This window comes from Podarcis bocagei (genome assembly GCF_964188305.1).
Source record: "Podarcis bocagei genome assembly, chromosome: 6".
In the NCBI taxonomy this organism is placed as follows: Eukaryota; Metazoa; Chordata; class Lepidosauria; order Squamata; family Lacertidae; genus Podarcis; species Podarcis bocagei.
In genome coordinates, this window is record NC_138130.1 from 67,587,838 (window position 1) to 67,603,992 (window position 16,155).

The following is a 16,155-nucleotide window of genomic DNA, read 5'->3' on the forward strand; positions in this document are numbered from 1 at the left end:
TCCCAAAGTTTGTATCTCCAAAGCTTTTCTCCCTAAAGCTTTAACCTAGTGATTAAAATGTGCTGTCCTAAGCAACAATATATATCCCCATACAAGCAGGTGTTCCTGATGAAAGGTTTATCTCTGAAAAACACTTACTTTCCAAAAGAGGGATTAAGATGCTTAATGGCTGGTAATAATCGTCTCTAAAAGCCTCTAATTGTTTATACCAGGGATAGAGAATTTTTTTTCAGACCAAGGGCCACATTCCCTTTGGGAAACTTTTGGGGGGGCCACATGGCACATGGATCCAGAAGCAAAACCACTGAATGTACATTTTATCTTTCTGCAACAGGCTAGTTTTACACATACTTGTTATCCTCTATCTAGGTCTTCCAAGCTAGGGCATTTAGTGCTGAGACACTCTTGACAATGTCAGAATACAAGGTCATACAGAGGATTTTTCAAACTTGCATTAAGAAGGGGCTGCTCCAAGGACTGACACAGCAGTTCTGTTGGCCTGCAGCTGCTCTGGCTCAGAGGATAAGAGCTGGTTTCCTGTACCAGTCCTAGGTGACAAGCCATTTTCTTGAACTACACTGGTCACACAGCTCTTGATTGTTTGGTCTGCTGCTGCTGTGCATATTTTCCAGACATTTCCAGACCACGTTTCCAGTCACTGTAGAGCAAGGCAATTGATTGCTTATACAGAGACTGACAACTGAACCAGAAGATTTGAGCAGTTCTTTGTTACTGTTCATTTTAAAAAAAAACATTTGGCAGACAGGAGAGGATTTTTAGTGCTCTTAATCTTGCAGCTTACTTTAGAACTCATTTACACATGCATGGACACAAATGTGTTGTGTAGAATTTAAAAACACATCAAATATAGCACCAACCTAGAACAGCCATTCAAAGATGTACAGATGTATGAAAATGCAATTCACCCCTGAGAATAATTCATAAAACCACTTGTCTCTATAGGAAGCCGAACTGAGGAACTACTAAAATAGTCATCTTACAACATGATCTGTTTAAACACTAATTTCCCACCCTCTAAGCAATTAAATAGAAATAGTTGAATAAGCATGCTTTTAGGTACTCTACTGTAGGTTCATTATGCTTCTGCCTAGGCATTCTTGGTTCTGTAACAGACCTTATCCTCTTATTGAATATACACAGTCAAAAAGTACAGGAGAGGTGGGGACGGGGACTAATATATAGATTTATTATTGGCCACGGAGCATTTAGATGATAGTCCTATTCTTTATATGAGAAATTATTAATATATTTTGGACACAATTCATGGGCTAACTGATGTTCTAACTGTCCTACCACCCTCGCCCAAACCCAAATAATAATGTGGTTACATTTTGCATTTCCAGATTAAATGTACTAGCATTAATACACAACTTTAATTTGCTCTTATGAGAACTTTAATCAAAGAGTTTTTCAAGAACATTAAGCTCAGAGCTATCTAATCTGTTTATTTTGAATGCTAGGTCAAGCTATGGTGGCTGGTTGGGCCAAAAAGATGGACATTCCATAAGCCATGTGCTTCTTTTATCTTGTTTCTATTTAAGCCCAAGTTTAATGGAACATATATTTATTATTTGTAATTATTAGTCATATTAAACAGGTTATCTAGGTAGATACCCATCACAGAAGCTTTATCTGTTTGCATGTTTCTTTCATGGATGTAAGCTGCCCAAGAATATTGGTATTAAAAAGTGGTTCACAAATTTATACAAACAATCAAATAGAAATAAAATAAAATACTTAATATATATATTTCTATTTATATATATTTAATATATTTTAATATTTATTCACATGCCCAAATATCAGAATGCTATTTTTTCCCATGGTCCACTGCTTAACCTGAAATGGGGAGGTACTATATTGAGACACAAATAAATTCCCTCATACTCCATTGTCAAAAGCCTTCATTTATAGCCTCAACTTACTAACAATATATACATTTCAATCTTTTCTACATACACTTGCAAATATAGTGATCACACTGTAATGATTCACACTGAGCATTTGTTTCTGTGAGAAAGAACACAGAAATAACTAGTACCAAAGTAACTGCAGCAGAAAAATTTATTGCAGTGACCTCCCATACAATACTTGGGATGTACCATCTACCTGTTCTTTAGTATTCATGCAAAGTATCTGCTGTTTCTTTTCTCAGAAGTAACTGCTTACTTTATCTCATACAATATGTAGTGCTTTAAAGACAAATATTGCCTTTATATATTGTATTGTTTCACACTTATGAATTTATTTATCACCCTCAGGATCCCCTCCAACTCTACAATTCTATGATACTCTGATCCTTAGGTACATAGCAGTAAAACTTTAATCTTCCATTGAATTAATCATATTTGGTATTCATGCAGCAACTTAAATTTTGTATTCTTCATAACAAACGAAAAACTGTTGTGCTTTACCCATTAATTTATTACAAGTAAGCAACTTTGTTTTCCCTGAACATGCACATTCTGTATTCTTTGTTGAAAACAGTTCTGATCTGAACATATCCTGAGCAACCTACAACAGTAAAATAGATCATGAGCTCAATCCATCTCCTATTAAAACTTTTGCCATTAAGTTCAGTGAAACCTGGACGACAGGCCAAGTGGTAAAACAAAAAACAAAAAGTGTCCTGGAATTAATTAAGAACAATTATCTTACCGTGACAGGAACCATCCACTTCTTCATACCCAACACTGCAGATGCATCGTCCTAGAGGAACAAGCCAATCCCCGTCTGCTCCACAATATAATTTTGGAGTGTCCCGCTCCTCAGCACTCTTCACACAGGAACCTCGTACTTCCACTAAAGATGAAGAATCAACCCTTGGAATAGTGTCAGGAAACATAGCCAAATTCCGAACAGTGAAAGGACACTTTTTGTAGTAAACACGGACAGAAACCAAAGCAATGCACGCACCAATGTCTTGAAAAGCAAGAAAAAATCCTTTCCTGTTTATTGGTCCCACCTCACGAACTTCTGTGTTCAGTTTAAGGATGCGATCACCCAAATCCATCTGAGTAAAACTCTCATCAGCTGCAATAGTATCAATTTTACTGTACTGGTTTGGCTTGAATTTAATTCCATGGGATTCGTCTGATTCCAGGTAGTAGAGGTTAAATGTTTCCTTGCATGTTCCCAGTACCCATGGAATGCTGTTGCAGTCCCTCAGTGTAAACTTCATTTCCACATAAATTTTCTGAGCTGCATCACGGGAGATCCAATTTGTACGAAGCCAGTTGTTCTGGTTGGGTTCCATAACATTACATACCTGGTAAGTGTGGATGGGGCGATTATATTCATCCATTTCTGTTATAGCATCCCACTGAAAAGAAAATACAATTCATGAAAAAAAAATCCTTATCCACACTTTCAATTGTTGCCAGTATAGAAGACTGACCTTAAAATTGCAAGGAAACCAACACAAATATTGAAATCAGATGCATATTAAGGATCAGGCTACTATCATTCTAATGATTTTTATTTTATTTTCCTCTGACTTTGAACCACACGATAATGTGTATTAATATTCAGTTGCGTGCCCTGGTGCAGTGAGCACACCACCCCTGAAGCTGGGGAGTTAGAAGCAAAAAATAACCTAAGTGGATGATCTGGGATCAAAACAGGCCACAAGGTTTATTGATTACAGATGTAAGTAGGCTTAAGGGTATCCTGAACCATCCAGTCAGTCTGCTGGCTGATTACAATTGGGGTTTGATCCTGGGTTTGGATTGCCCTATGACATACCATATTTCTCCGTCTATAAGACACCCCCATGTATTAGATGCCCCCTATTTTTGGGGACTCAGATTTAGGAAAATGGGGGAGGGAGATATATCCGTGTGTAAGATACGCCCCTAATTTCTGACATTATTTTTTAGGGAAAAAATCTAGTCTTAAACACAGAAAAATATGGTACATTGAATAAGACCAACTACTAAGGATCACCCCTCAGCCCTTGTCTGGGCATTCGGATAGAAGCACCTCCCCTAGGATCCCTTTAGTAGGATACCTCATTTCCTTGGAGGAGGAAGGCCGAGGCTCCCAACCCCCCCCCCTTGATTAAAAATCCAACCTATTGCCTTATCTGCCAAAAGTTGTGATAATTGCTATGATGTAGACAAAACTTCCAGACAGGCCCAATTTGTCTGGAGGAGAAAATTCTCACCTGGTCCCAAATACTGGGACTGAGACTTCCATGGCAAGGTCTTACTGCAGACACATCCAAACTAAGAGTGAGTCATAAATATGCATAAGAGGGGAGGGAGGGTGGGAGATCACACTCCAACTGAGATGCCAGTGAAACGGGTAGTCCCAATTTATATCTGAGAAGCATACCCATGTGAACTCAACCCTAGGAAGACCTCAGTCAGATCCACCCAGTGGTGATGCTAGCAGCTCGGGTGTCTGGGGAGGCGAGCGCACCCTGCAACCGGGGGCGGAGAGCGCTACCCATGAGGGTGGGTTGAGCTGCCCATGGGGGCGGGGAGAGCCAAGGCAGGGCGTGCTGTGCGGAGTCTCTCTGCAGCCTTCCCCTCAGCTGTAGGGCAGCTGAGGCAGTGGGCAGACACAAGCCCTGCACTGCTCAAAAAAGCAACGCGGAGCTTGCAGGCAGTCTGCCTGCCGCCTCACTCTTAGGAGAAATGTTTAGCTCAGGCATGCTGCAGGCCCTGTGGTGTGGCACCCAGTGCCCCCTGCCTCACCTAGCTATGCCTCTGGATTGGGCAGATTCATGGAGGAAAGGGTTGTCGAAAGCTACTAGCCATAAAGGCTGTGTTCTGCCTGCAAAGTTGGAGGCGGCAATACTTCTGGTTTCTGGAAATCACTCGAGGCGAGAGTGCTCCTGCAGTGGCGTAAGAAGGGGGTGCAGTGGTTGCGGGAGTTATTTTTCTCACAAACACATATTTTTGCCATTTTGTCACACCCCTCAGTGATGACCCCTGGGGTGTCCCACATCCACCGCACCCCCCTTCCTGCGCCACTGGATGATGTGCTAAAAACCCACCCACAATTCCTAGATTTGTGGGCGGGAAAAATTCAACTCCTTCCCCCCACCCCAGCCAACAGGAGAGGAAATAATTATCCTGATGGCTGTTGAGGTGTGTGGGAAGAGAAGCCCCAGCAATGACAGCCAGCTGCACTACGCAACAACTGTGGCCTTACAGTTGAAAAGGTAAACGGGATTTGTCTTAATAAACAGCCTGTTAAGTTACTGAACCTCAATACACATTTGCAAGCAGGCACCAAATATATGTGTACAGTTTGCACATACACTTACTTTCATATGGGAAGGCATTTGTCTAAAATGACCTTCATGTGAAAAGTGAGTCACAGCAACAGCAGAGATATTAGCTTTCCTGTATTTTGTTTGTCGTGCTATATTCCAGGATCAAGCTTTTCTTATCAGAGCAATATGAACAGGTGACTTTCCATATGAAACTGATGTGGCACAATTGTCATGTGAAGACTGTACTTCATATGACTGACACACAGATATGAATAACCCTTTAGTCTTATTTTAAATCAACATATATTTTATCCAATTAGATTTATTCAGGACTTGAAATCTAAGTCATGGTTATAACCTTGACACTGAGAATATCAGTGTATTTCATATCTGTACGTTCAAAAGAAAATTTGAACTTATCTGCTATTACTCTGCAAACACTTGCAGAGTAGATAGTAAAGATAAATACAGTACAACAAGCCAGCAGTACCAAGTGGATGATTATGGATAATATATGTAAGAACATCATCATGAAGAATAAAGTTTACACAGAATAAATAAAATATCATACTATATGCAAAAAGTTAAATAATGTATCAGAAGATAGCACTTCTAGGCATACATATTAGTTGCAGATCTGAATACTACAGCTGTGCCAAAGTGTAGTCATGTAGGAAACTAATCATACCGCTCTATTCTCCATACAGAAGGAAAATGAGGAAATTCCACTTAATTTGTATTTCACTCCAGCATGAATTTGAAAATCTTCACTGTCATTAAACATGTGTGTGCGCGCGCGCACACACACACACACACACACACACACAAACACGAAGGAGAGTCTTTATTTAAAAGTGGGGAGAAAGTTATCATAAAGCTATGCTTTCCACAGCCTCGTACATCAATTCACCCAGGAAGGAAGAGCACCCTGAAGGAGGCATAGAATAGAATAAACCTTTTTGAAGCTACATCACTCCAAAGGCTACAATTAGACCCCAGAATGCACAGAGGTCCATGTGGACACATGTGCACACACTCATGAGCCTCTGCTGCTTTGCAGCAGACCAACTGGTCCATGAGAGATTTCTTTAAAATCCTTTGGACTGTTATATGAGGCACACCCGCAATTTCACAGGAATTGATCATGCCTGAACAGCAAACAGACCCAGATTAGGTCTCTCAGCATAACTTGTTACTGGCTAAGGGTCCTGCAGATCCTTGCCTATTTGAACTCCTCCTCCTCCTTGCCCCAGTACACCCTATTCTGGCAGTTTGCACTGTCTATTCCCCATGGGTAAGCTGGGAACAGCCAGACTAAACTAGGTAGAAGTATCCAATCCTCCTCCAGCATGAAAGATCCGGGGGCCGGACTGCTCTACTAATAAGTATTTCAGAAAAGGAGGAAAGACCCACAAAGCAAGAGGCAATAATGAAAAAAGTTCCCAATTAGCTTTCATAGGCAATCAGTTTCAGCCCACACTGGCCTGCCACCAAAAAGGAGAATTACTAAGTGCAATTCTTTTTTGTCAACTGTGCTATGGGAATGAAGCTGCAACAATTAAATAGGGGGAAAGCATGGCACCATCTTAGGTTTTGACCATGAGAAGACCCATTAATCTGAGGCAAATAAGTCCCTGCCTCCTGCTAACTCTTCCTGCTTAGCAACTGGAAGCAAACATGACTCTCCATGTGGGAATGAGAAAAACCTATTACGTTTATAGCCATTGAAGGTGACAACAGATGCAGTACAACAGAACGTATTATGTTTGCTCTAACCACTCCTACAGAAACAAAGCCTCCAAATGTGTGTGCTGCTGCACCTGAGGAAGAAAATCACTAATACTAAACATGTGAGCTACAAAGGCCTTTGAGACAGGCAATAGATGAGTAGCATTCTGTCTGTATATTGATTGATATACCACAAAGATGAGCATCTGTTCATAAATACCACTTCAACTACGTACCAGAGTTCTTCCCCTTACTGTTATAAAATTCCATAATGTCTATTACTAACTTTTACAGCTTTTCATATTTGCTGTGCAATTGTTCTGAGGAAAATGGAATAAAAGTTGTTTGCATGCATATCTACATACACTATAACAGCCTTTCTCAACATTGGGTCCCCTGATGCTGTCAACTACATCTGTGGACCGAAGGTTGAAAAAGGCAGCCCTAGAGACATCAAAATAAAGTTTTAAAAATATCTCTAAGTATATAGGTTTCACACAGCTCTGCCCTTCCAACATACTCAAATTAGAATTTCTTTATTTTGTATGTTCATGTCCTCCAAATGTGCCCTTTTGCTAGTAGGAATTACAAGTGCAGCTATTTATTCATATTTATTGCGCACAATGTTTGCAGTGTACTGCCTATTTCCCAAAACTTAAATTAGATTCTGTAACTTGTCTAATTAGTGTTGCTATTTAAAATATACATGTAAGCAAGCTGCAAAATACATTATTTGGTTTACAAAAACAATAACTGTGTTCCAATACTATGCACGTGTCTGTTCAAAGTCAGAACAGACCTCAATATAAAGTATGTCAATTTCTCATTGTTCTACAGTAGCAGCTTTTACAGATGACAAAATTTCACAAGAGGAGCATTTCACCCTTATAAATATACAACAGAAGCAGACATAATGTCATTTTTTTCTAGTGGTACAACTTGAATAGCGATGTTAATAAACAAATATATAACCCACAATCTCTTATTACCTGTCAGAAAGCTGAGAAGATAGAAAGATACTATAAAAGCATGTGCTAAGTTAGTCGAACATATTGAATACATTTTTTATTTGAAATGCAAACATAATTCTCTAAAGAATAATGTTTGGAAGGGAGGTGGCAGGGATTTAGTCTCAACCAGAAGTTCCACCCTACCTCCCTTCCAATATTGGTACCCTAAGTACTTGTTCCATATACAATCTTGCACATTTATTCTGAATCCAAGAGTAACATATAACATAGTGGCCCATAGATAATCTGGACATGCATAAAGAACCAAAGTTTGGCTTCATCTATGATTACTTGGAATTGGAAACAATGGATAATTCAATTTAAGACAAATATTGAATGCCTTCAGAATGCTTGGTTAGACCCCAAACTCACCATTTATAGCCATTATTGACCACAAATGTACAGTCGGGTCCATGACCTGGGATTCACTGACTATGTGTGCAAACATATCCATGACGAAATGAAAGAGAAGTTTTAAAAATATGTTAACGCTACATTAAATATGAGAAATGAGGATAGATCTACTTTCAAATATTTAAAGAACTGCACTAAAGATAATGGAATTCACTGTTTTTATTCTTTGCCACAGAGAGAAGCAGCAGGCAGTGGATCTGAGCTATAGGAATGGTAAGGTGGCAATTAGCAAATGTTTCTCAATACAAGTAAGAACTGATGAATACAGTTGAGGAATAAGTTAATGAAGCCAGAGTTTTTCTGCTACTTTTTATTTTATTTTCCACTCTCTTGTTTTTTGCACAAAGAAAGTATTTCCAAAATATTATGAATGATGTGTACATGTACAGCCTGTGTGTCTGCTTGGCTGGAGGCAAAATACACATACCAAAATGGTGCCTCTATAAGCATAGTGTTTATAAATTATGCTGCTCGCCTCATTTTTGTTTTTAGAATTGGTTCGTTTTTTGAATTTTTTTTATTGAAGCTTATAACTCAAAAAATATAAAATGCTGTAGTGCATGATATGCTACACAAAGCACTCTGAGGTGCATATTCAAGTCAACCAGAAGTTCCATCCTACCTCCCTTCCAATGTTGGTACCCTAAGTACTTGTTCCATATACAATCTTGCACATTTACTCTGAATCCAAGAGAAACATATAACATAGTGGCCCACAGATAATCTCCTATAAGAAATGTTTTTAAAGACATGCCAAGGAGTGTTCTTTCAGAGAAGGCTTAATTACAGGGAATCCTGTCTCCGCATTTATATGTTCCTAGACAATACCTGACATTCCTTCAAGCTCTTTGATTTTAAGTAAGTAATAGTTTATATATTTGCCATTAAAGATTGGAAGTCTGTTGAATGTTACTGTAGCATGGATGCTTTTGAAAACTAAACAGCCCATAGTAAGCATTAGCTCCTTATAAGAAAAACTGTATGGATTTCTTTTTGATTATATTACAGGCAAAGGTTTTATGCAGGTGTATTTTGGTTTGGTTTTGCATGTTTAGGAAATGCAGTCAGGAAATGTTGTCCAGAAGGCGCTTACCAGATTTTCCAATGCATTGTGGCAACACTGCAAACCAACTCATGATACTGTTATCAGTTTATGGTGTGTGTGACACCCTAAATTCCTGGGTCCAATAAAAGGTAGACTTAATCAAGATTTGGGAAGTTAAACCATTACAAATCTCTTAAGTTAAAAATACAAGGCAGGCCAACCTGGTGATTGCTCATCAGTTTGTTACGGGTTGTTAGGGGAGCAAAGCCTGTTAATAACTGAGTCATTATGCAAACAAGGGGGGAAGGGAGGTGGGTGATTAACAAAGCAGTTACTTTGTGCTGGACAGCAGTGGGGGTGTGAGCCCCTCCTTCCTCTAGAGAGGTAGTAAGTAGGAAACAAAAGGACAGAATTTTTAGGATGAAAGTTGGCAGTGATGCGCTGGCAAAAACTGGGACAGGCTGTAAGAAGGAGACAGAACACATATCTGATTTCTGATTTTAATCGAAGGCTGCTGTGCCTACGGGAAAGCAAGAGACCCTCTTGGAAACCTCTCCATGGTAGACTCAGGTTGTATACACAGTATGCGCAAATAAACCACAGTGTTCTCGAAGCTACCAGCATGAGTTTGACCAAACTGCAGGAGGCAGTGGAAGGAGTCCCTGGTTTGCTCTGGTCCATAGGGTCACGAAGAGCCAGACACGACTAAACAACAACAATAATAAAGACATCACAGTTTCCACTGTGCCTCATTTGTAAAAGGAAACACAAATCTTGGGTAAGGCATGGACCCCTGGAGCCTCACACCATTCAGAGATTGGGGTGGCATGCAACAAGCAGTATTGACACAACCAAGTTTATTTTGGCGGGGCGCTTGTGAATGTGTGCATGTTCTATCATATAAAGCCATCCATCACAAAAACAGATATAGGAGCAGGCATGTGAGGAGCACAGAACCACCAAATCACTACATTATATGTATTAGAGCCATCACAAGCCTATGTATCTGATATGCCAAAATGCTAAAAATGGTGTTGGCTGCACCTGACTCATCCAGTATGACAATGACAATTCTGAACCCAAGGTTCTATGCAGCAATTATTGTGATTTTTTTTTCTTCAGACTAAGGCTACAATTTCCCATCCTTTACTCTGGATATGTTTAAAGTAAAAAGAATTGCTCTAAGTTTAATCAGATAGTAGACAGATAGCTTATTTGGATACAAGTTCCACTGACTTCAATAGACTACCCAGAAATGATGTTTAGGATTATAGCCTCAATGAGAAATGTGATTACAATTTGTGACAGCTATGTAGTTACTCCAAAAAAGTTTGATTTAAAATATTTTTCTTCTTTTTAAAAGGAAGTAGAAAAGTAAAGTAGAACACAATGACTGTAATAATTTGAATTTGAACAGCTTAAGCATGGAATTGTCTTGCTGCAGGGAATTACTTTTAAAGCCAAAAGTTACAAAGTGCTTCTTTCTCACCAAAAAGAAAAATGGTTGAACTGTCATCCTCCTAATGGGATAGTTTCCATGAAAACTATTTAAATATTCACTTTGAACCAATATCCTGGTTTGAACTTCAGAAATTAGAGCTTTGAATTCTGCTACTAGGCATTTAGTTAATAGTGCAAATCTCCATTCTTCATGAGAAAAGAAAGGATCCCAAATTTAAATAATGACTAATTTAAAGGATAAAATGGTGGTGAGGGCTATCAAATATGAATAATCTCTATTGCATTCAAGGCAAACAGTAAAAAATGCAAAGGGTATCTATAAATGATGGATAACTAATTTATTTTAATGTAAGTTAGTATCTAGCCACTGTCTCCAAACCAAACTAATGATGGTTTGACAACCTCTACAACACATTTGGCTGACAACTTGTTTAAAATGGGACATTAGCCCAGAGAGGTAAGTTGGCCAAGGCCACCAAAAGGGCAGAGGGTTCATCACCAAATCATTCTTAGATATATTGTGCCCACTTACACATAGCATATGCAGAATTGAAAAAGACACAAATTATGGATAAAATGTGCATATGGTAATTTAAATGTAAATAAGCAACTTTTGAAATAATTTCTAGAATTCTTTTTTTTTTTTATAATAATTTTTATTGCGTCTTTTTCCACATTACAGATATAACAATAACAAAAAATAAACAAAGAAAAAGAACACGAAAAGGCAAATAAAAAAAGAAAAGAAAAAAGAAGAAACAAGAACAATAAAACCAGACCATTTCATCAACTTATTTCAAATTTCTATCGAACTTCCCCACGTCTCCCCATAATGCATTCTTGACAATAAAGTTATCAGCAAGTTATAACCTTGTTTCGTGTGTTTTTTGTATTTTCAATTACTATTCAAGTTTAAATCTCTTATATTCCAATTGTTTTAAAAATCTTACAATGTTTCTTTTTTACCCATTTAAACTTTGATTCTTCCATAGATAATTCAACTTTCATAAATAATCTGCTTATATTGCTGGGGCTGACATTCCGAATCATGCGACATCTTAAGATTCATATAATTTATAATACTTTTGCAAATAGTCCTTAAATTTTTTCCAATCCTCCTCCATCGCTTCTTCTCCCAGGTCTCGGATCCTTGCAGTCATCTCGGCTAATTCCATGTAGTTCATCAATTGCGTCTGCCAGTCCTCCAGTGTGGGCAAATCTTGAGTCTTCCAATGCTTAGCAATAAGAATTCTTGCTGCTGTTGTAGCATACATAAAAAAGGTTCTGTCCTTCTTTAACACCTTCTGGCCGACAATGCCCAGAAGGAAGGCCTCTGGTTTCTTAGGGAAGGTGTATTTAAACACCTTTTTTAACTCATTGTAGATCATTTCCCAGTAGGCCTTCAATCTTGGGCAGGTCCACCAAAGGTGTAAGAATGTCCCCTCAGCTTCCTTACACTTCCAACACTTGTTATCGGACAAATGGTATATCTTAGCCAGCTTGACCGGGGTCATGTACCACCTGTATACCATTTTCATAATGTTTTCTTTCAAAGCATTACATGCAGTAAACTTCATACCGGTGGTCCATAACCTCTCCCAGTCTTCTGACATGATGTTATATCCAATGTCCTGAGCCCATTTTATCATAGCTGATTTAACTGTCTCATCCTGAGTGTTCCATTTAAGCAGCAAGTTATACATTCTCGATAATAACTTGGTCTTTGGTTCTAACAGCTCTATCTCAAGTTTCGATTTTTCCACCTGGAATCCTATTTTTTTGTCTAGCTTAAAAACCTCATTAATTTGGGCATAATGTAGCCAACCTTGCACCATACTTTGTAATTTTTCGAAGCTCTGCAGCCTCCATTTACCTCCAATATTTTCTATTATTTCCCAATATTTCGGCCAGTAGGCCTCCATATTGGGTTTTTTCCGAGCTTTGGCCTCAATTGGTGATACCCACCTCGGAGTTTTGCTTTCTAATAAGTCTTTGTATTTTTTCCAGACCATAAATATTGCTTTTCTGACAATATGGTTTTTAAACATTCCATATGTTTTTGCCTTGTCATACCACAAATACGCATGCCAACCTAACGAGTTATTAAAGCCTTCCAGATCCAGGACATCAGTGTTTTCCAACAAAATCCAATCTTTCATCCAGCAGAAGGCTGCAGCTTCGTAATATAACCTTAAGTCCGGCAGGGCAAATCCCCCTCTCTCCTTTGCATCAGTTAGTATTTTAAACTTTATTCGGGGCTTTTTGCCCTGCCAGACAAATTTAGAGATATCCTTCTGCCACTTTCCAAAACATTCCACTCTGTCCACAATCTGCAAGGCCTGAAACAAAAACAACATCTTTGGCAAAACGTTCATTTTTATAGCTGCAATTCGGCCTAACAAGGATAACTTCAGTCTTGACCAAATTTCTAAATCTTTTTTAACTTCTAACCAACATTTCTCGTAATTATCTTTAAATAAATTCAGGTTCTTGGAAGAGAGATTAACCCCCAGGTATTTCACTTTTTTAACAATGTTTAGTTCTGTTTCCTTCTGAAACCCTTCTGTTTCAGTAGCTGTCAAATTTTTCCCTAACACCTTAGTTTTTTGTTTGTTCAACTTGAAACCCGCCACCCGACCAAATTTCTGTATCAGTTCCAGTACTTTTTTTGTACTAGATTCTGGCTCCTCTAATGTTAAAACCAAGTCATCTGCAAATGCTTTCAGTTTATATTGTTTCACTCCGACCCGTATTCCTTGTACCTGCCGATCCTTCCTTATCATGTTCAGCAAAACCTCCAGGACTGAAATAAACAATAAAGGGGACAGGGGGCACCCCTGGCGTGTTCCTTTTTCAATCTGGAGTTCTTCTGTCACCACATTGTTCACTATCAACTTAGCTTTTTGTTCGGAATAGATTGCTTCTATTCCGTTCTCAAACCCCCTTCCCACTCCCATCCCTTCCAAGTTTTTCTTCATAAATTTCCAAGAAATATTGTCAAAGGCTTTCTCCGCATCAATAAAAATTAACACTGCTTTAGTGTTAATATTTGTTTGTAAAAGTTCCAGAATATCAATAATATTCCTAGTGTTATCAAACAAATGTCTACCTGGGAGAAAGCCTGCTTGGTCCTTATGAATTACTTCATTTAAAACCTTCTTAAATCTATTTGCCAAAATGTCTGCAAATATTTTGTAATCCACGTTTAGGAGTGAGATGGGACGGTAATTCTTGAGTTGAGTCTTTTCAGTTTCCACTTTAGGTATCAGTGTGATGAATGCTTCTTTCCACGTATCTGGTGCCCTTCCTCCCTCCATAATCTGGTTGCAAACCTCCATTAATGGTTGTATCAAATAGTCTTTTAACGTCTTATAGTACTTGGAGGTAAGTCCATCAGGGCCTGGAGATTTGCCTAGCTGCATATTCTGAATGGCATCCTCAATTTCCTGTTGTGTTATTTTACAATTCAAGATTGATCTCTTCTCTTGGGATAATTCTGGTAGGCCATTGTCTTTCAAGAATTGTTCTATCTCAATTACTTCCTCGGACCCTTGTGTAAAAAGTTTTTTAAAATATTTCTGGAAGCACTTTCTAATTTCTCCCGGTTTCTGAATATTTTTCCCTTCAACTTCTAGATTGGTAACATAATTTAATTTTTGTCTCTTTTTCAACTGCCAAGCTAGCAGTTTCCCACATTTATTCGCAGATTCAAAAGATCTTTGTTTCATTTGTTTGATTTTCCATTCCACTTCTTGGTTGATCAATTTCGTATATTGTGATTGGTGGAATTTGATTTCTCTTAGAGTCTCTTTTGATTTTGGATTCAATCTTAGTTTTTTCTCTCCTTCTCTTATCTTCTCTAGTATCTTATCCTTTTTCCCATTCCAGAATTTTTTCTTAATCGTATTCTGTTGTATCAGAAACCCTCTCATAACAGCTTTACTTGCGTCCCAGATTATTCTTTTTTCCACCGAGGTGTTCAAGTTAATTTCAAAGTAGTCCTTTAAAGCTTTTTGGGCCTTCTTTACAATCTCTTGATCTCTTAGCAGGTTGTCATTCATTTTCCATCTGAAGGAATCGGCAGTAGTAAATCTCATTTCCATTTTCAGAGCGTTATGGTCGGAGCAAGTCTTTGGGCAGATTTCTACTCTTGTAGTCTTAGGTGCCAGCCCTCTGGTTGTCCAAATTTGGTCGATTCTTGTCCATGACAGGTGGGCCTCAGAAAAGAAAGTTCCTTCTTTACCTAGGGGGTTTCTTGTCCTCCATAAATCAATCAAATCCATATTGTCAGTTAGTTCAAAGAAGGTTTTTGGTAGTCTTCCATCTTTAGTCATATTCTGGTTCTGTGACTTGTCCATAAGAGTAGAGACGACCCCATTCATATCTCCCATCATAATGATATTAGAATAGTCCAGATAGTCCAGTAATGTCTCATGTAGCTTCTTGTAGAATTCTGATTTCCCCTCGTTCGGTGCATAGATTCCTAAAATCAAAACTTTTTCTCCTTGGATTTGTATTTCAATTGCCAGGGTTCTTCCTTGTTCGTCTTTAAACAAGAATTTTGGTGATAAATTCTCCTTTGCATAGATCACCACGCCTCTCTTTTTGACTCTGTCTGATGAAATAAATTCTTGGCCTAGTCTTTTGTTTATTAACACCTTCCTATGGAGCCTGGTCACATGTGTTTCTTGTAAACATATTATGTCCAAATTTTCTTTCTTTAAAATATGGAATATCCTTTTGCGTTTTTCCGGGGAATTTGCGCCATTAATGTTCCAGCTATACAGCTGCAGAGACATCCTGTATCAATCTGTTGTTGCTCTTATGGGGCGTCTTCTTTTTTGTCCAAATCCGAGGGTGCTGGTTCTTTTCCAGACTCTGGTGGAGGCCAAAGAGTTGCTGTTCCTTTCTGCAGGTCTTCTCCGTGGTCGTGCAGAAACTTCTGGCTGTCCTCTTTCGTTTTGATTTTAATCTTCTTTCCTTTGTAGTTGAATGATATACCTTGTGGAAACTCCCACCTGTACGGTATTCCGTTGCCTCTCAACAGTCCAGCTAGGTCAGTGTAGTTAGATCTGAGATCCAATAATTGTTTAGGAATATCCTTGTAAATTTGTGCTCTTCTGTCCTGGATCTCGAGTGCTTTGTTAAAATGTAGGTCCAGTAGCTTGTCTCTCTCCTGCTTGGCCCTTAAAATAATCAAACAGTCTCTGGGCCTGTCTTTCCTGGTAACTCTTCCCAGTCTGAATGCAGTT

The 16,155-nt window shown here is 38.6% G+C and overlaps 1 protein-coding gene across 3 annotated transcripts in view; it reads right to left on the reverse strand.

Moving 5' to 3' along the window:
* EPHA6 (EPH receptor A6) overlaps nucleotides 1-16,155 on the reverse strand; it is a 367,313-nt gene that overhangs the window by 269,145 nt on the left and 82,013 nt on the right. For all 3 annotated transcript variants that reach the window (XM_081198943.1, XM_081198944.1, XM_081198945.1), the window contains exon 3: nucleotides 2,680-3,343. In XM_081198943.1, the coding sequence (XP_081055069.1) occupies nucleotides 2,680-3,343 (664 nt within the window). The remainder of the gene's footprint in view (nucleotides 1-2,679; nucleotides 3,344-16,155) is intronic.